The 21,174-nt window shown below is 38.6% G+C and overlaps 2 protein-coding genes across 5 annotated transcripts; one reads left to right on the top strand and one right to left on the bottom strand.

Moving 5' to 3' along the window:
- Nucleotides 1–429: 429 nt before the first annotated feature.
- polq (polymerase (DNA directed), theta) lies at nucleotides 430–14,832 on the top strand. The gene is made up of 32 exons (XM_079898444.1): nucleotides 430–887; nucleotides 1,225–1,330; nucleotides 1,418–2,075; nucleotides 2,405–2,584; nucleotides 2,937–3,067; nucleotides 3,277–3,433; nucleotides 3,512–3,620; nucleotides 3,716–3,929; nucleotides 4,033–4,174; nucleotides 4,252–4,398; nucleotides 4,670–4,882; nucleotides 5,451–5,593; nucleotides 5,678–5,876; nucleotides 5,978–6,120; nucleotides 6,210–6,403; nucleotides 6,494–6,618; nucleotides 6,892–7,135; nucleotides 7,475–10,128; nucleotides 10,221–10,361; nucleotides 10,505–10,692; nucleotides 10,811–11,051; nucleotides 11,346–11,539; nucleotides 11,664–11,792; nucleotides 11,880–12,054; nucleotides 12,135–12,252; nucleotides 12,377–12,495; nucleotides 12,622–12,806; nucleotides 13,185–13,296; nucleotides 13,375–13,499; nucleotides 13,574–13,715; nucleotides 13,786–13,889; nucleotides 14,309–14,832. The coding sequence occupies exons 1-32, from the start codon at nucleotides 826–828 to the stop codon at nucleotides 14,420–14,422; spliced, it is 7,908 nt and encodes a 2,635-aa protein (XP_079754570.1). The 5' UTR covers nucleotides 430–825; the 3' UTR covers nucleotides 14,423–14,832.
- On the bottom strand, nucleotides 14,305–20,541 carry birc2 (baculoviral IAP repeat containing 2). 4 transcript variants are annotated; one of them, XM_079898445.1, is made up of 9 exons: nucleotides 20,437–20,541; nucleotides 16,764–18,311; nucleotides 16,575–16,674; nucleotides 16,419–16,497; nucleotides 16,284–16,332; nucleotides 15,670–15,912; nucleotides 15,333–15,587; nucleotides 15,050–15,091; nucleotides 14,305–14,907 (listed from the first exon to the last, which is right to left on the bottom strand). In XM_079898445.1, the coding sequence occupies exons 2-9, from the start codon at nucleotides 17,686–17,688 to the stop codon at nucleotides 14,714–14,716; spliced, it is 1,887 nt and encodes a 628-aa protein (XP_079754571.1). In that variant the 5' UTR covers nucleotides 17,689–18,311; nucleotides 20,437–20,541; the 3' UTR covers nucleotides 14,305–14,713. The 4 variants fall into 4 exon arrangements, with proteins under 4 accessions (XP_079754571.1, XP_079754572.1, XP_079754573.1 ...); XM_079898446.1 differs by lacking the exon at nucleotides 20,437–20,541 and adding an exon at nucleotides 19,528–19,760; XM_079898447.1 differs by lacking the exon at nucleotides 15,050–15,091 and having other exon boundaries at nucleotides 14,626–14,907.
- Between the last annotated feature and the right edge of the window lie 633 nt (nucleotides 20,542–21,174).

Below are 21,174 nucleotides of genomic sequence, written 5' to 3'. Positions count from 1 at the left end.
TGAATCGATTCTTTTGAATTACCAAAAATATCGATATCTCGCATGCTGTCTGATTGCGATATTGTAAGTCTTTGAATGCAGCAAAACGGTATCTCTTTGTTTGTTTGTTTGTTTGTTTGTTTGTTTGTTTGTTTGTTTGTTTGTTTGTTTAAAAGAGAGACGTTCAGTGAACGAAAAACACGAGTCGTGCCGAGAACGGATCGTTCATTCAAAAGATTCATTCAAAAAACGATTTGTTCACGAACGAAACACCACTAAACAAGAATGTAATTAAAAAATAAAAAATAAATTACATCCGCACTTTTTAAGTTACATTGTATTATTTTGAGAGTTTTGTTAAAGCTAAAACGATATAATATTGTGTAATATCTTTATACAGTCACTGGAGGAATCAACAACACTGTAGACGTGTTTCCCCCGGACAACTGTGAGAAAACACCGCGGGCTCTTTGATTTGGTTGTTTGTTGTTTTCCTTTACCCTGTTTTGATTTCTTAGAACTGTTATTAAATATGCCTTTACACGAACGTATTTTAAATGGCTGAAATGAAATGACAAATGAAATATTACTCTTTTTAATGGTTTGCGATGGTGTTATGTAAATAACTCATAATAATAAGGAAATCTGAAATATGTCAGCTCAACTGGCTGGAATCACGAGAGAAATGCCAGATTCAATAACATGAGTTTGTTTAATGTGGAGCGACGAGAGGTAGCAACACAACAGCTACCGTAACAAAATATTGATTTGACGTTTTAATTTTTATTCGACCAAAGCATTGTATGTGAAGGCATTAGTTTACAGCCATTTCATTTTTTTTATGTGATGACTACTTCAACGACAAGAAAGATTTATTTGGGACAGCATCGTATTGTAAAGACAAAAGGGTAAGATGTCATCTGAAACTGTGTTGTGCTTCTATTGATTGTGTACGTTTCTGTGGTTACGTTTACAAACTTGGCTGACATGGAGCTTTGAATGTTTCACTGTTTAATTTTAACCCTTAGAAGAACTTTGTTTAATGTACACAAATAAATAAGCGAGACATTGTTTGAGTGCCCATTGAAAACAATGGTGTTTAAATAACAGAACTATTTATTATTGAGTTTCTAGATAAATATAACCTATTTCCTCAGGAATAGTGCTTGTTTGCGCTTTTGTAAATTGTTTTGTCAGTTGTGAAATGAAAATACTGTTGTCACTAACTTTTAGTTTTTCATGTAGCTTAGTTCTTGCAGATGAGAAACCAACACATAGACAATCAAGTCACCTGCAGGCATGTTCCTCTGCAACAGATATATCTGAGAAGAGAAGATGTAATGAGCCAACTGTATGTTTTTAACTATTTTATTTAATAATATTACACTGATAATCTTTGTTACATTAAGTGTAAAAATTAACATTATCTTTTTAAAAGCAAATGCAGAATAAGCAATGGATGCCAGGAGACTCCACTCTGGCTATGGATGAGGATCTTTTACAAGCCATTGATGAACTGGGTCCAGAAGTCTTGAAATTCAAGAAAGGTGAAAATATTCAACGTTCAACTGAATCGGCATCACTTAAGAAAAACTGTGACTTGCCACAAAATATATGTGAGCAGCAAGTACAAAATGCAGAAAATATCAGCCCTTCAAGTCCAGGGTCAGCGTGGTCACCATCAGAGCGCAAAAGAACCAGAACACAAGCCAAAAAAGAGAATGATTGGAGGGATTTGGCTCAAAAACTTTTGTTCAGTGAAACCAAAAAGACTGAAGCAGGAGGACGGGCCCGTGGCCGTGAGTTGAAATGTGACAGGGAATATTCTTCACCTCAAAAGATCCTGAACTCCATGAAAAATAAATCTAAAGTAGCAAATAACAAGCAAAAGTTAAAGTTCAGAAGAGATGCCAGGCCAAATGACTCTGTTAGTACTTCCAACGATTACATTTTGTTCAGTCCGTCACATATGGCTGCTGCTAAAGAGCGATCCATGTTGCAGAAGAGACCAATAAAAAACCTTTCGGTCTCTGTGCTGACTCCTCCTCCTGGACTGGATCTTAGTGTCCTCGGTGATGCTACACTTCCAGATGCAGGTACATAGAATTATTCACTATTGCATGGCAGATGTCACTATTTGATCACCATTTGGTAAAGTATTCAGATTTTCACTTACTGGAAGTTTTGTCTAATTTCACCATTCAAAATAGGCATATTTTGTAATACTATAAATGTCTTTCCTGTCACTTTAATTTGTCAATTTAATTTGTCCTGGCTGAGTAAAAGTATTACTTTATTTAAAAAAAAAGAAAGTTACTGACTCCAAACTTTAGAACCGTTTAAGTTTGAGTGGCATTTAACTCTTCAAAACTATAATTATTGCATAATAATAATATTTAATAATAATAATAATCCCAAACAGCAGAAAGCATCCATATGGGACGTCCTGCCAATCAGTCAGACAAGCTTATGCTCTCCAGTTGGGGTCTCCCTAAGCCTGTTCTGGAAAAGTACCAGAGTCTTGGCGTTCAGAGGATGTTTGAGTGGCAGGCTGAGTGTCTGACCTTGGGCAAAGTCTTGGAGGGCCAGAACCTGGTGTATTCTGGTAAATAACTGTTTTTTCTTCGTCTTGTTGGCCATAAAATGCTTTATTTGTCCTTAATCCTATTCTCCTAGGAACCAGCTGGACCTGCATCAAATACAAAATATATGAAGAGTTCAGATGCAAAAGCCTCTACGTGCCATCTGAAATTTTCTTCTAGAATGATCATTTTTATCAAGCTCGTATATTTAAGTTCAGTAATTTCACTTAAATGACAATTTCAGATGGCACTTAGAGGCTTTTGCATCTGAACTCTTCATATACTACTTGTAGTTATATGCTATTTTTCTAGAATATCTGTAGTTATGTGATATTTTTCACCCAGTTTTAAACATTTTAAATGTTCTTTTTTTAGCTCCAACCAGTGCAGGGAAAACTTTGGTTTCTGAGTTGTTAATCTTGAAGAGAGTTTTGGAAACAAGACAGAAGGCCATGTTCATTCTTCCTTTCGTGTCTGTGGCACGAGAGAAGATGTTTTATCTACAGGTTGGTTTCCTTTTCTTGAGTGCATATATAATTGTCAACTATGTCAGTTGGCCCACTAATCATTTATTGTATTTTTCTTCAACTATGACTGTAGTACTATATACACTACAGCATGTACATATATTTCTGAAGTTAATACATCTGACAGTCTACATCTTGTATTTTTGTTGATGAGATTTGCTAATATTATACTTGCCATTTTCACCCAGAATGTATTTCAGGAGGCAGGGGTCAGAGTGGAGGGGTATATGGGTAACACTTCAGCAGCTGGTGGGTTTTCAGCTCTGGATGTCGCTATTTGCACAATAGAGAAAGCTAATGGACTCATCAACAGGCTCATTGAAGAAGACAAATTGGATCTACTTGGTAAAATAATGACCTTTCCTTACCTATTAACCTTCTGTCAGGTGCTCTTATGGAAGTAAATGTTCACCCAAATTGCAGGAATTGTTGTGGTCGATGAGCTGCACATGCTTGGGGACTCTGGTCGTGGATATCTGTTGGAACTTTTGCTGACGAAAATCCAATACATTGCCCAAAAAAACTCAGCAAGGTATGTCATAATGTAATGTAAAATTCCTTCAGCAATGGTCCTGATAATCATAATCTAGATTTTATGGTGAAGGTCAACATCTTCTCTATTTTAAGGGACTCTGGTCAAAGTACCTCTCCTGGTGTCCAAATTATTGGTATGAGTGCCACGCTGCCAAACTTGGACCTTCTTGCCCGCTGGTTGAATGCTGAGCTGTATAGTACTAACTATCGTCCTGTGCCATTGATGGAGTGGGTCAAGATTGGCACAAATGTCTATGACGGATCTCTGAACCTGGTCAGACAGTTCAGCCCAGCTCTTCCAGTTAAGGTCTGAGTTTGACATATTTGTTGGCATATTTATAAACTCTACTAGCTAATGTTTAGATATGAATATTCTCTAAGTATTAGATAAGATGTTCTTCCGTCCATAGGGAGATGATGACCACATTGTCAGCCTCTGCTTTGAGACAGTGCGGGACGGACACTCTGCACTGCTGTTCTGCCCTTCAAAGAACTGGTGTGAGAAACTAGCAGATACCATTGGCAGAGAGTTTTACAATCTTCATCACAAAGGTTTACAGATATGGGAATTTGTAGATATTTTACTATCGAGATAATGTATTATGCTTTAACAATGTTTTCTTTTACAGAAATGCAGTCAGGCTCTGGAGTGCAAAGTATATCTCTGAAGCAGGACGGTCTCCAGGATGTAGTAGCGCAGCTCAAGCGCACTCCTGCAGGATTAGATCAGGTCCTTCAGCGGACTGTTCCCTGGGGGGTGGCCTTCCACCATGCAGGTACATGTGCTTTGATGCTAACCTTACATTGATTTAATTGAAGTAAATACACATTTTTAAAAAAGTTTTTCTAATCCTTTATTAACCATTATTTCAGTTTTAAAAAAGTTTTACAAAACGATGAAACAAAATTAAATAAAAATAAAATAGAAATAATTAAATGAAACAATAAAAAAAATATTCAAATGATAATAAAAAGTGTAAAAAGCTTTCTTTCTTTTTTTTTTAAAGATGAGGACATTCCGTAAAACCCTTGAAAACTTTGTTTCAGGTTTGACGTTCGATGAGCGGGATATTCTGGAAGGAGCTTTTCGTCAAGGCTACATTAGGGTGTTAGCGGCCACCTCCACATTGTCGTCTGGTGTGAATCTGCCCGCTCGACGTGTGATTATCAGAACTCCTGTTTTCAATGGTCATTTGCTGGACATCCTCACCTATAAGCAGATGGTGGGACGGGCAGGCCGTAAAGGAGTGGACACCATGGGTGAGTGCTACAGATTTATTAAATTGCATTTATATATTATATTATATTTTTGTATAATATAACATTATAACATATTATAATACAGTGAGGAAAATAAGTATTTGAACACCCTGCTATTTTGCAAGTTCTCTCACTTGGAAATCATGGAGGGGTCTGAAATTGTGTCCACTGTGCAAATATTTGCATGTATATACTGTGTATATATATTTATATTATATATAAATATTTTATATATAAATAACACATTTTTCTTAAATATATATGCATGTGTGTGTATTTATATATAGAAAATAATTATACTCCATACACACACATATATTATGTAAACACAAACTTTTATTTTGGATGCGATTAATCGTGATTAATCGTTTGACAGCCCTAATATAAATCTTTTGTAACATAAATGTCTTTACTGTCGGATTTGAACAGTTTAATGCTTCCTTGCTGAATATAAATTTATTTGTTGTATTTTTTATCTTAGTAACCCCAACTTTTTTGAATGGTAGTGTATATAATAAATAATAAATGAGAGTTATTAGTGATGTAATGATCTATGTGTGTTACTCAGGTGAGAGTGTGTTGGTCTGTAAAGAGGCTGAACGTGCAAAGGGGACGAGCCTTATCCAGGGCTCTCTCAGGCCTATCAGCAGCTGCCTGGTGAAGCAAGAGGGAGAGGGCGTCACTACCAGCATGCTCAGGGCCATCCTGGAGGTATGATGGTCTTGCTCCTCATAGTTTGTTGTATGAAACTGTCTTGGATGAGTATGTACAGGATTTTATTTCATTACTTTGAAGATCATTGTCGGAGGAGTTGCCAGCTCACCACAGGATGTGAGGATGTATGCTTCCTGCACTCTGCTGGCAACCAGCATGGCAACCGAACAGCCACATCAGGAAGGAGCTGAATCAGAAACTCGAAGCAAAGGGGCTATTGAGGCCTGCATAGAGTGGCTGATGGACAATGAGTTCATACATATACAGAAGGAGGGAGATGGTAACAAAACTAAGGATATGAAAAAAAAATCTGACAATATTTTTGTGTGGTGTGTGATGGATGTTGACATTTTGATCATTTGATAACTGTCCGTCTCACAGTGGAGAGGTACTGCCCCACGCATCTGGGTTCTGCGACTCTGTCCTCATCTTTATCACCCCCAGAAGCCCTGGGCATTTTTGCAGATCTTCAGAGAGCAATGAAAGGATTTGTGTTGGAAAATGATCTCCATATACTCTACCAGGTAGACAAAACACTTCAGTTTATCATAGTTAAAGAACACTTAATATAAAAATATGGGTTATTAACAAAATCATGCCATGCATTTCTAAGATAACACCTGTGTATGTGGACTGGACGACAATAGACTGGTACCAGTTCTTCTGTTTGTGGGAGCAATTACCTTCTGCGATGAAGCGGGTGGCTGAGATGGTGGGCATTCAAGAAGGTTTCCTGGCCCGTTCTGTTAGTGGCAAATTAATTGCTAAAACAGAGAAGCAACGAAGACAAATGGCTATTCACAAACGGTGTTGTATTTTTTGAATTTTGAGTCCTTCATCTAATTTCTGTTTACAGTTAAGTCGCAGAATGTTAATGTGTACATTTTTGTCATGCAGTTTTTTCACAACATTAGTTCTCCTTGACCTGGTAAGCGAAGAACCACTTGGAGCTGTTGCAAAGAAGTATGGCTGTAGCCGAGGACAGCTTCAGTCACTTCAGCAGTCTGCCTCAACATATGCAGGTACATTGATGCAGGCATAGCTCTGGAAGCTTGATTCTGAGTCACAGTTAAAATATACATAATTGAGATAAAATTTTAAATAGGAAGTGAGATAAAGTTTTAAAAAAGAAATACATTATAACAATATTTTTACATATTTATTTATTATTATAGAAAATAATTCATTATAATAAGCGAAAAATAAAGTTGCCGTTACTTTTTTTACACTGAGGCTTACATGCTTATCTTTATGAGATTAATGGCAAAGTAAAAAATTTGGCAATTTTTTTCCAGGTATGGTTACGGTCTTCTGTAACCGACTCGGTTGGCACAACCTAGAGCTGCTTCTGTCCCAGTTCCAGAGTCGTCTGAGTTTTGGAGTCCAGAGGGAGTTGTGTGATCTGGTTCGTATTTCTTTACTAAACGCCTCGAGGGCACGTACACTCTACAGCTCTGGACTTGTCACTGTGGCAGAGTTGGCCAGAGCTGATGTTACAGAGGTGGAGAAGGCCCTCAGGAAAGCTATCCCTTTCAAAAGGTAATGAAACGTTGCCGTCATCGAACAGTCAATTTAAGTTAATCTTTAAAATCACTAAAAATTAAATAACACTCTTAAATATAATCTGTAGGAAATATCTTTGGGAATATCCATGTTTCATACGGTACATTACAATGTTGGTATGCCTAAATTCACTTGTAGCATTTAAAATGACTGATTTTTAGCGTTTTATTTTTTATTTAGTTGGGTGTTAAACTATCTTGTTTTGGTTGGCATCCATAACATGAAAATAATGATCAGTTTATCGTTTTGGCCAGAATGTTAATACTGGTTCATTCCTATATTTAAGTCATACAGTGTTAATTTGAATCTCTGTAGCTCCAGGCAGGCGGTGGATGAGAGCGAGGTGGAGGCTCAAGAACGCAAGAACATGCGCTGCATCTGGGTCAGTGGGAAAAAGGCCTTGACTGAAAGGGAAGCTGCTCAGCAGATCGTGGCTGAGGCCCGTCTGCTCCTCCAGCAGGATTTGGCTCTTCTTGGGGTGGAATGGAACCCAGCTTCCCTCTCAACAAAGATCCAGCCAGATTCCCGTTCCCCTGAGGAATCATCCAACACAAAACCTCTACAGTCCACGTCAAGGAACCCAGAACATGAAGAGGGTGAAAATGTAAATCCGAATGGGGCCGAACAGATGTTGGTGGATAAAAGTGCTGACATTAGTTCCCATCCTCCTTTGAGGCCATTAGAGTTCACTACAAGTTCAGAAAAAACAATGGATAATGTTGTATCATCTGCCGAGTGTCAGCCTGCTAAGAATTGTGAACAGCAATCAAGTGTACTGGATAAAGTTCTCAAATCAATAAATGCCAAAGATAAGGGCTGTCAGAATAACCAGACAGCTGGGTCATCGGATTGTTCTTCAAAATCACTTCAAAGGAGCTCCGGACATAATTCCTGTCTAAAAAGTACCTGGATCGCTGGAAGTGACGAACATTGTGTAAGTCCAGTTTCAAAACGCAGAAGGATGAATCTTACAGATGCTGAAGCAGTACCCACAGTCAATGGAGCAAAAACGGCAACTCAGATCGCAAAAAACCCTAAACTAATGTCAAAAGCTGAAGAGCTTTGCTCTTATGAACCTGAAACTGACTGTAGAATAGATAAAGACAAGATGAAACTCCAGTCTTCAATTGCTGAACTGAACCAAGACTTAGAGTCAAAAACAATTTCTCACTCATGTGCTCCACTACAGGATGGGGAAGTCACAAATGTCACTGCAGTCCCCTCAAGTAGGGGAAAGAAGTGCACATCTAAAACAAAACATTCAAATCAGAGTACAAAAGAGGTTTACCATGAAACTCAAAATGAAAAGCGAGAAACTGTTAGAGAAACTGTCACAGTTCTCTCTGTGAGAGAAACTCACATTTTCAGGAAATTCAACAGCAGAATTGAGAATGAAGGTGGCTTACATGTGAATACCAAAGTTAAAAATGATTTAGCACGTCATTCTGAAAGGCTCAGCTCCCCTGACTTGTACACAAATGGATTGGAAGAGTTTGGTGATAGTTTTCAACTCGATACACAGACTGAGAAAATGCTTCAAGGGGATGAATTTTCACATGGCAATTGTAATTTAAACATTCTCAAAGTAAATAAACAGGACAATTATGTTGATTCAACAAGTAAGATGAAAGTTGTCAGTCAGTCATGTTTCCTGGAAAATGAGAATCATGCATCTAAAAAACAAAACAAAGACCCAGTTGAATGTTTATCAGCTTATGAGAATGGCCCGCCCACCGAAGGCAAACCAAAATATAACATCTCACTTACTGACAGCCAGTTGGAGAATATTTTAAATTACAGTAACCAAGTTGCTGAAGAAGAATCAAATGTAAATAAACCTGCTGAGCAAGGGGAAAATCATGAGTCCTCTGATCATATTACTGACAATAGCTTCAACCGGAGCAGCAGCTTTCTGTTTGACAGTCTCTATGACAACTCCATCTTGGACGCCATGGAGGAGGCAGCAATGGATCGAGAGAACAAGGAAGAGCAGGTGATTGAAGCACATGCTAATTCAAATGGCTCTTCTCCAGAACTCATTCCGGAGAGGAGAGATCTTGTGTCAACAGAGGATCAGGAAGCAATCCAATGGGGCGAATCATCTTTCAACCTTTCAGAATGGGGAGATTCACTTCTTATTGGAGAGCAGTATCTTGATAAAATGAACAATGTTGTCAAGGCTTGTGATGGCCCAAGATTGGGCGCAGAGAAGCCCGGCTATACAGATGACATTGTGTCTGAACTACATGTATCACAAAACAATGAGCCTCATCCAAAAGTTTCATCTGAAAGACGTCAATTAAACCGCTCATCATTTCACATCAGCCCAGGAATGCAGGACATTTTTGATAAATGGTCTGATCAGTTTTCAACCTTATCTGAGCCTCTAGGGCAGTCAAATTCAACTGTAGTGGAACCAAATGCAGCTGCTGTTCTTGTCGAAAAAGCTGTCTCCCTAATAACAAACTATGAGAGTGAGCAGAGAGGTCTAAGAAGCGTAAGAACTGAAGATGTTGTGGTAGTCCAGGCCAAACCAGTGACACCGAATGACGTTGTTCCTCCCACACCAGTTTCTGAACCAGTAACACCACGGGTCAAAATGACCACCTCAGCTGTACAATCACCTCTTAATGTCACCAAGAACAGGTCAGGACTGGATCCAAATTCGAAGTCCAGTAACCAGAAAGATTATCAATCTTGTTTGAGGAGAAACTCAGCATCAGAGTTAGACAAGTCTCAGGCTGATGAGGGCTTTACAAGACTTTCTCAGTGTCCACCATTACCTGCTTCTAACTCCTGCAGTCCAGAAACATTTTCCATAATCGATGTGGCAAGCGATAAAAGGCTTTTCCAAACATTTCTAAAGGAGTGGAAAACAAAGGACAGATTTTCTCTTGCTGTTGCCTGTGAGAGGATAGACAGAACCTCAATGCAACCTGATACCGTTATAGGTGGAAAATTCAAAAAACGTAAGATGTTTTGATGAAATTTGTTTTCCTATATTTTTTAGTATTTTAATATACATATAAGTTTATAAACTTGTGTAATCCTATGTTTGAAGCTACTACCCCAATGAGGAACAAAAGAAAAGATGGCTTCCTTCTGAAAGGATATGAGGATCTTGTTGTCATTGGCATGTCTGTATGCTGGGGTGCAAAAGATGCTTATTTTGTATCTCTACAACAGGAGCTGTCAGGCACAGGTATGAAACATGTGTGATTGTAAACTTTGTGGACTAAGGACTAAATCTAATAAACCTTTACAAATTTACCAACTTCAGGAAACCTGCTCGATTGAATGCTGCTATCCCCAAACCTAATGCTACTCTTGTCTTTCCCCAAACAGATATAAGTGCCAGTTTAGCTCCACCGCCTCTTGATGAGACTCTTACAGTTGAGGAGCGACTCAAGCAAATTCAGTGCTGCTTGGAAAAAGAATCGAGTGTGATAGTCACTTATGACTTTATTCAACTCTACAAGACACTTCTCCTGGCGTGTGAGCTTGCTATGCGTGGCACATTTGAAGACCCAAAGGTTGAATGGAATAGAGTACAATTTTCTATGCCCTCCATCTTTTTAATTATTGAAATCACAAAGATGGATCTGATAGGGTAGGATGTCTAACTACATTCACTTATTTGTCCTTCAATAGATTGCATGTTGGCTTCTGGATTCAAGCTCCAAAGAGTGCACCCTCCACAACATGGTGTCCAGCTTCACTACTGAGGATCTCCCGATGTTGGAAGCAATTAGTCCCGGTCAGGGTGTGCAGAGTTTAGGGATCTATGGAGATGCCAGTCACCCGGGACGTTATAGAGCTGCTGTTGAGTCTGTTTTGGTCTTCAGGGTCATGACGCAACTCAACTGTCTTCTTGAAAAGGATGGTTTCTTGGGTAGCCAACATCATTTTAGCAACTCGATTTGTCTATATCAGGGGTATCCAATCCTGCTGCTGGAAGGCCAATGTCCTGCAGAGTTTAGCTCCAAATAGCCCCTAAACACTTGCTTAGAAATTTTAGTAATCCTGAAAACCTTGATTAGCTGGTTCAGATGTGTTTTATTTAGGATTGGAACTAAATTCTGCAGGGAAAGTGGCCCTTCAGTGGCAGGTTTGGACACCACAGGTCTTTGTTCAAGTTAGTGATATAGATACTAATTATTTCATGTCATGTTCTTTTCATTGCCAGATTCATTCAAGAAAGTGGAGATGCCCACCCAATACTGCCTGGCATTGTTGGAGCTGAATGGAATTGGGTTTAGTGTTGCTGAATGTGAGGCTCAGAAACATGTGATGCAAGCCAAGCTAAGTGCTCTTGAATCCCAAGCCTATCAGCTTGCAGGACATAGCTTCTCTCTGACCAGTCCAGAGGATGTTGCAGAGGTTATTATCCTTCTCGCCACTCAAAATAATAAAACCCCTATACCTTTTCCTGCAAAAAAAATCATTATCCTGTGTAAAAAGAAAAACTAAAAACTTCTATAATCCTCCATTTCAACTGTTATAGGTGTTGTTTCTTGAGTTGAAGCTTCCTCCCAATGGAGATTTAAATGCTCCAAAGAATAAGAAGTCACTGGGCTCCACTAGAAGACCGGGAGCGCGTATCAAACTTTCTAAACAGTTCAGCACAACCAAGGTACATTCCATAGTCTCAGATTTTTCTAACATTTAAATCTGTGGTATTTATGCACTTCCTAAATGCACTCTTTTCTTGTTTCATCAGGATGTTTTAGAAAAGCTCAAGCCATTGCATCAGTTACCAGGTGTTATTCTTGAGTGGAGGAGGATCACGAATGCTTTGACAAAAGTGGTTTTCCCCTTGCAAAGAGAGAAGAAGTGGCACCCACATCTGAAGATGGACAGAATTCATCCAATCTCACAGTCTCACACTGCCACAGGTGTGAAGCATGAAGAAATAACCTTTGAACTTTATGTGTGCGTCTTCTCGAGACAGTATTTTAATGCTTTTCTCACATAGGGCGTGTGAGCTTCACTGAACCAAACATTCAGAATGTCCCAAAAGATTTTGAAATTCAGATGCCAACACTTATAGAAGAAAGTCAACCATCACAGAATAATGGTGCAAGCAAGATGTGGTACGGTCTTACATTGTTACAGTGATTTTTTTTTTTTTTTCTAAATAACAAAAATACATACATGTCCAGCATTACACATTTAAAACACATTTATTTGTATGATATGTTTATTTATTGATTTCAGGGGGAAACGATCAAAGATAAACCAGCGATTGGCACCCCTTTTAAAAGTATCAGACAAATCACCAGATAAAGGGATGCCATTTTCTGTCAGCATGAGGCATGCTTTTGTTCCCTTTTCAGGTTTGAAACTTTATTGACAAGGGGTCTGGGTCAAGAGAGCATAATTTAAAGGGACATCTGTTTGCTTATATAAAATGATTCATGCCACATTAACACTCCCTGTTTTAATCTTATACACGTCTTCAGGAGGTCTGATCCTGGCTGCTGACTACTCACAGTTGGAGCTTCGCATCTTGGCTCACCTGTCCCGAGACAGACGGCTTCTCAGTGTGCTCAACAGTGGTGCAGATGTGTTTAAAAGCATAGCAGCTGAGTGGAAAATGGTGGAGCCTGCTTCGGTTGATGATAATATGAGGCAACAGGCCAAACAGGTTCGCTACATTTTAATTTAGTCTTTCAAAATGTAAAAGACTATAGAGTAGTCACTATTTGAATCATTTGCAACTGCTAATTGAAATTTTGGTAACACTTTAGTTTAGGGTCCAATTCTTACTATTAACTAGTTGTTTATTAGCATGCATATTACTAGGATATTGGCTGTTTATTAGTACTTATAAAGCGCATATTAATGCTTTATTCTGCATAACCTTATTCTACATCCCTTAATCCTACCCAATACCTAAACTTAACTGCCTTACTTGCTATTAATAAGCAGTAATTAGGAGTTTAATGATGCAAAAGTAGTAGTTAATAGTTAATGACCGAAATTTTATTGGTTGTCACTGAAATCGTAACATTTTTGTTAACAGATTTGTTATGGAATAATCTATGGCATGGGAGCAAAGTCACTTGGAGAGCAAATGGGCATTGAGGAGAATGATGCTGCCTGTTACATCGAGACGTTTAAATCCAGATACACTGGTAATTGACAATGTACGATTGCTTTCTGGTCAAAAAAGGCTGTAATGATAATAACAGCATAATTTCTTACATTTTAAGGCATACAGAACTTTCTGCGTGAAACTGTGCAGAAGTGTGGGAAAAATGGTTACGTGAAGACATTACTCGGAAGGAAGCGTTTCTTGCCTGGAATAAAGGACTCAAATGTGTACATAAAGTCTCACGTAAGTCTTCATGAGCCTGCCATTCGAATATATCTGGTGTGGAATAAGAGTTTAATTTTGATCCTCCTTTTTAGGCAGAACGACAGGCAGTGAACACAACTGTGCAGGGCTCTGCCGCTGACATTGTGAAATTAGCAACCATCAACATCCAGCGCAGACTGGAAGCAGCGTTTCCTGGAGTGCCCACATCACATCGGCATCCTCTAGTTAAATCGGGTATGACCCACTTCATATTATAGCATTTTCACTTTTAAATGTAGGATGTGAATTGAATATGTTTTTTCAGGTGGTCGACACAGAAATCAGTTCAGACCGTCTCGAGGAGGCTATTTTATACTTCAGCTGCATGATGAACTCATCTATGAGGTTGCAGAGGAAGATGTCATTCAGGTAATTAAGAAGACTATTCTTTCTGAATAATGCATTTAAATATCAATTGAGATGAACATTCTTTTAAAATTAATATTGACATAATATTATGTCAGTATTAATGTAATAAAAGTTACACAGGCAGTTAAAATAACTCAAATGTTGATCTAGTCAATGAAATTTGACTAAATTTGTCAACTAAATTTAGAATCTACTTTAGTCAAAGTAAACTTGTCTAAAATTAATGAATATAAAACAGCATGAAATGCTAAATTTCAAGGATATGTTCAAAGACAAAACACTTTTAAAAAAATTGTCACTGGTAGTAAGCCTAAAGATACAGTGTAATTTATATGGAGAATGAGCATCACGTGAAAATTTACTATGGAATATAAAAAAGCTCAATGGTGACAAGTCAAATTGTATTTTTTTTTTTACAGGTTGCTCAGATTATGAAGCGAGAAATGGAGTGTGTTGTAAAATTATATGTAAAGCTTAGAGTTAAAGTCAAAGTGGGTCCAAGCTGGGGTAACCTTCAAGACCTGGACATATAAAACAAGTCATCTACTATTTATGATTGTTTTATATTAATGAATTGTTAAAACACTAAATGTGCAGATGTGTTTTTATATATGCTGTAAATATTTTTAATCTAAAATAAAATTCAACAGAGGCTAATAAGAACTAACTTGAAATGCAAACGTTTTTGTACATTTGTCCAAAACGTTAAAAAGATCAAACGTAACACATTTGTTTGGGTATTTTTATTCAGTAAGTTAAATGTAAATTTGCAAATCCAACTTTTACAAGTAACTTCTGATACTGGTATGATGGATATCTTCACTTTATGATAGGAAAGTACGGACAGTGCCTTTGACCAATCCTCTACATATGGGGCACTTGCGCAGAGAAGGCGCACATTCTTTGCACACAACTAGGTGACCACAGGGGATGAAGACAATGTTCACTTCCTTATCCATGCAAACTTTGCATGTGCGCTCCTCTTGAAGTCTTCTTAACTGTTCCTCCATAGGCAAGTCTGTGAACATGATGGACACTGTTAATTGCTTTAAACAAACTCTCTGTTTCAGAGTGGGATCTAACTGATTTTCTTAGTGTGATGGCTAGAGATAAAAAAGGGGCAAAATCAAAAGAAAACCTTTTCTCATGTTTGAATATACCTGAAAGATCTTGACTCGGTGATGCAGCTTCATTTGTCTGGGCTGAAATTGCAGTAAGAACAAAAAAATAAAAATTGGTTGTCAATATAATGTAGTGATATGTTTGATGTGGATTTGTCCCTGCTCATTTTAAGATCTTTATAAATGGCATCACCTTTTTTTTTTTTTTTGTAAGTGATTCAAGTGTTCCTATCTACTGGCCGTGCAGTTTCACACAGACTAACGACATGTAACACTGAAAATTCACACACTTTTTCTCATTTCTGATACAAATATCGCATACCCATCAGTTCTCTCAGCAGGTAGACATCATTCTTCTTGATCCAGTTGCGGAAGACCTCTGCTGCTGCATTTCCTTTCGACAGGACTAACTCAATGAGCTGCCCTGTCTGCTGCTTGACTGTGGTGCAGTTCCGAATAATGTCATACTCTTTCTGTGAGATGACGTTCTCCTCTAGAAGATGGTCCATTAAGCTCTGCACACTTTTTAGGCGCTGTGACAAGGCAAGATGATGTTTTTTAAGAAAAGTAAAACCATCTGTAAAGAAACACAATAAGAGTTAATTCAATTGAATGAAAACGTTTGAGTCATGAGACCCAATCTTATTCTGTAAAAATACCTGATGCCATTTCTTCAGCAAGAAGCTCTCGCTCTTCCTCTCTCTTCTCATCTTCTGCACTTAATAAATCAGACACCAACTCTTGAACGGTTTTGTAATTTTCTCCACTTGCGAGAATTTTGCTCTGAACAGTTTGCTTCACCAGGCCACGCTCAAATCCCATCTCTAAAGCAGACTTCACCACAGGATTGTTCATCATCACTGCATCTTCTGAACGGTCTTCTCCAGGACCCAGGTGTACAACTACACATGCGTTTAAAAAAAAAAAAATCATTCAATTGAGATGAACATTCTTTTAAAATTAACATTGACATAATATTATGTCAGTATTAATGTAATAAAAGTTACACAGGCAGTTAAAATAACTCAAATGTTGATCTAGTCAATGAAATTTGACTAAATTTGTCAACTAAATTTAGAATCTACTTTAGTCAAAGTAAACTTGTCTAAAATTAATGAATATAAAACAGCATGAAATGCTAAATTTCAAGGATATGTTCAAAGACAAAACACTTTAAAAAAAATTGTCACTGGTAGTAAGCCTAAAGATACAGTGTAATTTATATGGAGAATGAGCATCACGTGAAAATCCAAATCACTAGAAAACAACTTACCAGGTGGATCAACAAATTCTCTTGAGTTGCTGTCTCCATTAGTCAATAGCTGTAAGACATGTGAACTAGGTAAGATATCCATCAGTTTGCATCATTTCGTTTAAAGAACAAATGATCCCAGAATTTCTCATATACCTGTTCAAATAGTCTTGGAAATCTTGCTTGAATCTGATGAACAAACTCTTGGCCCTTTTCTTGCAACAGGTATTCACATCTAGAAGAACATAAATGCATAATTAATATAATGCCATCAATGGACAGAAAACGACTCCAAAAGCCTCTTTTATTTACCTTGGAAACCACTTAGCATGTTCTACCCATGGATCATCACCAGACTCCCAACATCTGAGTCCACCATCACAACAAAAGCACTTCACGTCATCATTACGACCTACCAAAACAGAAATAATTGTGAGCATGAGCATCTAAGCACTAAAATTAGACCTTGAATGACTTTAATAATATGACCAAGGCTCTTACCAACATAGTAAAAACCAGCCTTAGCCAATTGGTCTGGTCGAACAGGTATTCTTGAGGGCCAGTTGACAAATGTGAGCAACCTTTCTTCACACTGTTGCATTGCCGAGTTAGATACATTGGAAAGGCCGCCACCAGATAAAGGTACATTATCTGCACGGTCACCTCGAACGAAGCGGCAGTTGGGGTAATGCCTCTGGTGCTCTGATACTGCCCGATCTCCCGGTTCCCAGTTGCTAAGCTGGCCTCCACAACTGAAGCAAGCCACTCTGTCGCCCTGGCCAAGGTAGTAGAAACCAGCTTTGGCAAGCTCGGCTGGAGTTACTGTAGCAAGAGTCCAATTCTGAAAGGTGTCAAGGCGTTCCTGTTCCCGACGCATGCCAGGATTGTGACAAGCCGGAGGTCGCTGGTGAGACATATCCTCCACTCCACGGGAGGAAATGGGACTGGAGGGGGCCAGGTTGCTGAATCCCATGTTTAAGTAACCCACCTGCTCCTCCGTTTGGCCTGAAACGGATGCCGTGGTGGTCGACGTTACGGCTGTCGCAGGGGCGGAAAGCTGTAGGATGGCTACGTTGCGAAGCGGGGAAAAGGCAGAGTGAGAGGACGACAGGAGGTTTGCGGTGGCGGGTAAACTCTGGATGAAGCTGCAGTTGGGAGAGAGCTGTTTGTGGCGCTCGGCAGGGCAGTCGCCGGACTGCCAGTTGTCGGCCGACACATTGCAGCGGAAACACTGGACACGATCGCCCACTCCGGTGTAATAAAACCCTGCTCGCGCAAGACTCCTCTCTGTCACTGCCGCAGTGGTGGGGAACTTGGCATACGTTGATATACGAAAGAGTTCAGAAGAATTATCATATTGTAAATCCGCAGGGGAGCTGTTGCGACACAAACCACGAAGGAAAGCACTGTTTTGTAGAATTTCCATTTGAAAAAAAAAGAGAAAGAAAGGGATGTCCAGCAGAGAGAAAGGCTTGATTGTAATACCCTGTGTGCGTGCAGAGAATGAACTATGTGAGCAAGACAAACAAGATTACATAAACATCTAACCCCTTGAGAAAAAACAAAAAATCCAAATTCCTCATCAATCATGTTCTTAACAGCATGACTTAACCACAGGGGACAAAACTGGGTTTCTTCACAGAACTGGTGACACGTGCCTTGAACTAAAACTCCATGAACATAACGTCATGCATAACGCAAGCTTGGTTAGATGAACAAGATGAGTCGTATAAAATCCCTCCACGGCAGCTTTTGAGACTCATCCTGGATCACTAAGAAATACACCAAAGCCACACTGAACAAAACACATTTTTAAATGAAAAACGGTGGTTGCTTTGGAGCGTAACATATGGTCAATAAGAAATCTAACATAAAAATGTGACCACAGGGTGTGTCCATTCAAGCCTTTCTCTCTGCTGGATATCCCATGACTAGTGTCTAGTCGTCCATGACAGAACACATAATCTTATTAAAAAATGTAATGAACTCCTGAACAGATAGAAGGTCGACGTAGGGGGTATGTCCTTCCTCCCTCTATGATGCAGGAACCTGAAAACAACACAGAGAACAGGTCTAAATTAATGTCTTGAATTTCCCAAAAGACATGAAGGGTAGAGTTAAACTTTTCTATCAGGGGTTTTCAGCAGGACTCTACAAATCACAAATGAAAATGTAATAATAAATAAGTCAGAATGAAACTGAACTTGTCTTTCAAGTTAGTCATCTCATTTTTTTACTTCAAGACTGGTCCTAAGGTAGATTGGTCTAATTTGAATCCACAAGGTAAGAAAGATTAGCCCTAACTAATTGCTAATTGGCCAGACTAGTTCTTAAAGTCCCCATGAAATCAAAATTGACCCTATTTACTTTGTTAGCGCATATTACTAGTCTTGTGGTGAACAATTAATCCGTGCAAGTAAATATAAAAAACATTTTTTTTTACCATGGTAATCTTTAATCAAAATCTGAAAAGTTACTTCCGGGTCTGGAATGGCGTCTTTTTCTGATGACGTAGGTTTGACGGCTTGGTTTGAAAACGCTTAACCACTCCCCTCAAACCGTTAGTCTGCTATGAGCAGAGATGGAGAGGAGGAGTGCTAGAGTAAAACCCTGCCCTCTGTTCAATATTCCTTTTCACTTGGAAATACGTGGAGAAAAGTCGTTTGCAACTTCCGGTTCACGGGGACACAGTCTTAACTTCATGGCTACTGCCCCTGGCTGGCTGGATTTATCATTGAAGAGAATAGCAGATAATTCCTGCTTCTGCAACTGTCACTTCCTCGTTCCTTCCACCTATTAACATATTATAAAAGTTACTAAACAGAAGAGATTCCTTTATTTTCATTCTCTGACATCAAATAAGTTTATAAAAACTTGGCTTTTATCATAACACAAAACCAGTTTTTTTTTTTTAGCTGATTCATTTCCACTGGATGGCGATGACTCCCACATTCCACCCTTTGTTCTGATGTCCGTGATCTTTGCCGTATTCGACTCGAATCAAAAAAGCAAATAACTTGATGTGACTCATTCCACAGACCACAAGTTTCCAACCCATACGTGGTAAACCCGGTGAAATCCTGTGCATCGTTGTCACGGAAAAGGCAGTCGTCTCTTTTTTTTTACGCTGCCATTTGCCCAAGTAATTTGGGTGTAATACCAGACTTTTTCTATTTAAAGGACAAAAACAAGACCTACAACACTTCTAAGATAATCAAATCTTGATTTTTGGCCAACGAAGAGTAAAAAAAAAAAACAGACTCACCGATGCTAAGAACAAAATCGAATTTTGTTCAACACCACAAAATGTCCTTTCTTCTCTTCTGTAAGTTACACAGCGGGCGAATTGCGGAAGTGACGTCACACAGTAACCGTCACGCATTTAAAGTATAACAGATCTAATTGTAATATATTTCTTAAAATATTTTTTTGGGGGAGAAGTAATCTTCATGTTTGTGTACATAATGGGATGTTCTGCGTCTTGGTTTTCTTGTCAGTGTGTGTGTGTGTGTGTGTGCGTGCGTGCGTGAGAGAGAGAGAGAGAGAGAGAGAGAATACCTACTTTCTTCAGTGGAACACAAAGAAGTTTAGGAGAATGCTGATACTGCTATTTAGTGACCACGAGTTCTCAAGGTCGAGAAAGTAATAAAGCACCATGGTCCCTATGATTTGTGTGCTCTATTCCAAGTGTGAAGAAATTACCAAAATTATAAGCTTATGTGGCAGAAGAGAACATTTTTAGTGAATAACTTGAAATGTTCAGTCTTATAAGCATTTTTTTGTTCTTTTGGAGCTTAAAATTGGATCACTATTCTGTAGTAAATCTATTTTCATTATATAGAATATAGAACGACATGAGTTGACAATGATGACAGATAAAAATGAGAAATATTATTGTGTTAATTATTTCTGTATAATGAAAATTATCAGTTTTTAAATAATCACAACCCAGTTTCAGAAGGATTCACCAATTAAAGAACATTCAATAAGGTTGACAATAAATTAATAAAACATAAAATAATTTCCCCTGTGATATTTCTTGATTGATTTGTTAATAGACTAATTACATACAATCCTATTTCCCACTCCCATAATAAGGGTGGTATATGGTATGGTCTAACTTGAAATCTGACTTGAATATAGATAGAATATAGAATAAAGAATATTTACTTACCAGAGAAAACGAAGGCACAGGAATCAACAGCGAAGTCTTGTTCTAAGTTAGTAACTTAGTCATAAATAAAGAATTAGGCTTTTCAGCAAGTGGTTTTTAAGCTCCACCTAATTTGGCATGGACGTCTACTTTGGAAACTAGGGGACTTTCCACAGAGAATAGCACTCTCTGTTTACTTCCGGTTTCTGGACTGGCTGCAGTAACACGTCTCTGTCCATGCGGGGGCGCTCGCAGGCGAGTGCAGAATGAATGGGAGTCTATGGGGTTTCACGGTTTCACCGGGTTTCACCCCCAGAATCCACTTTTCTCAGGATGGGGAAATTGAAATTTTCTCCAGGTATCTCTGTCTCTCTCTCTCATTCAAATGTGCAGTTTGGGCGGCCATACCGGGCGAGTCGGTCGTAAATATGGCGGCGTTCTATTTGTAGTGACGTAGGTGGCATCTATGAATAGCCAAAAAAGTGTAACGGCTAATGCTAACACTGGTACGCAGGGTACAGTCAAAGAACTTCTATACTGTTTGGTACAGTCAGAGAACAGTACAGTACGGATCGAGTTGTGACACGCAGGAAAGGAAAGGAGAGCAGAGGTCGTTTTATATGAATGGATTTCAATGGAGTGGATGCTTCACTAAACCGCTTTTGTGAGGAAACACCTTATCAATACTTTTGTTGGGAACGATTTGTAGATTTTACTATGATCAAAATGTTATTTTATAAGGTAAGGCAGAGAAGGTAA

The sequence above is a fragment of the Squalius cephalus genome (assembly GCF_949319135.1).
Source record: "Squalius cephalus genome assembly, chromosome: 17".
NCBI classification, from domain to species: Eukaryota; Metazoa; Chordata; class Actinopteri; order Cypriniformes; family Leuciscidae; genus Squalius; species Squalius cephalus.
This window is presented reverse-complemented; position numbering and strand designations above follow the sequence as displayed.

Bases quoted from the DNA above. Each gene is read 5' to 3' on its own strand.
- polq (XM_079898444.1), top strand. From the start codon at position 826: ATGACTACTTCAACGACAAGAAAGATTTATTTGGGACAGCATCGTATT. The intron at 6,404-6,493 runs GTGTTGTATTTT...TTTGTCATGCAG, and splicing joins CAAATGGCTATTCACAAACG to TTTTTTCACAACATTAGTTC. The intron at 11,793-11,879 runs GTACATTCCATA...TTGTTTCATCAG, and splicing joins AACAGTTCAGCACAACCAAG to GATGTTTTAGAAAAGCTCAA.
- birc2 (XM_079898445.1), bottom strand. From the start codon at position 17,688: ATGGAAATTCTACAAAACAGTGCTTTCCTTCGTGGTTTGTGTCGCAAC. The intron at 16,675-16,763 runs GTAAGAGCCTTG...CTGTTTTGGTAG, and splicing joins GGCTGGTTTTTACTATGTTG to GTCGTAATGATGACGTGAAG. The intron at 16,498-16,574 runs GTAAATAAAAGA...ATGTTCTTCTAG, and splicing joins CATGCTAAGTGGTTTCCAAG to ATGTGAATACCTGTTGCAAG.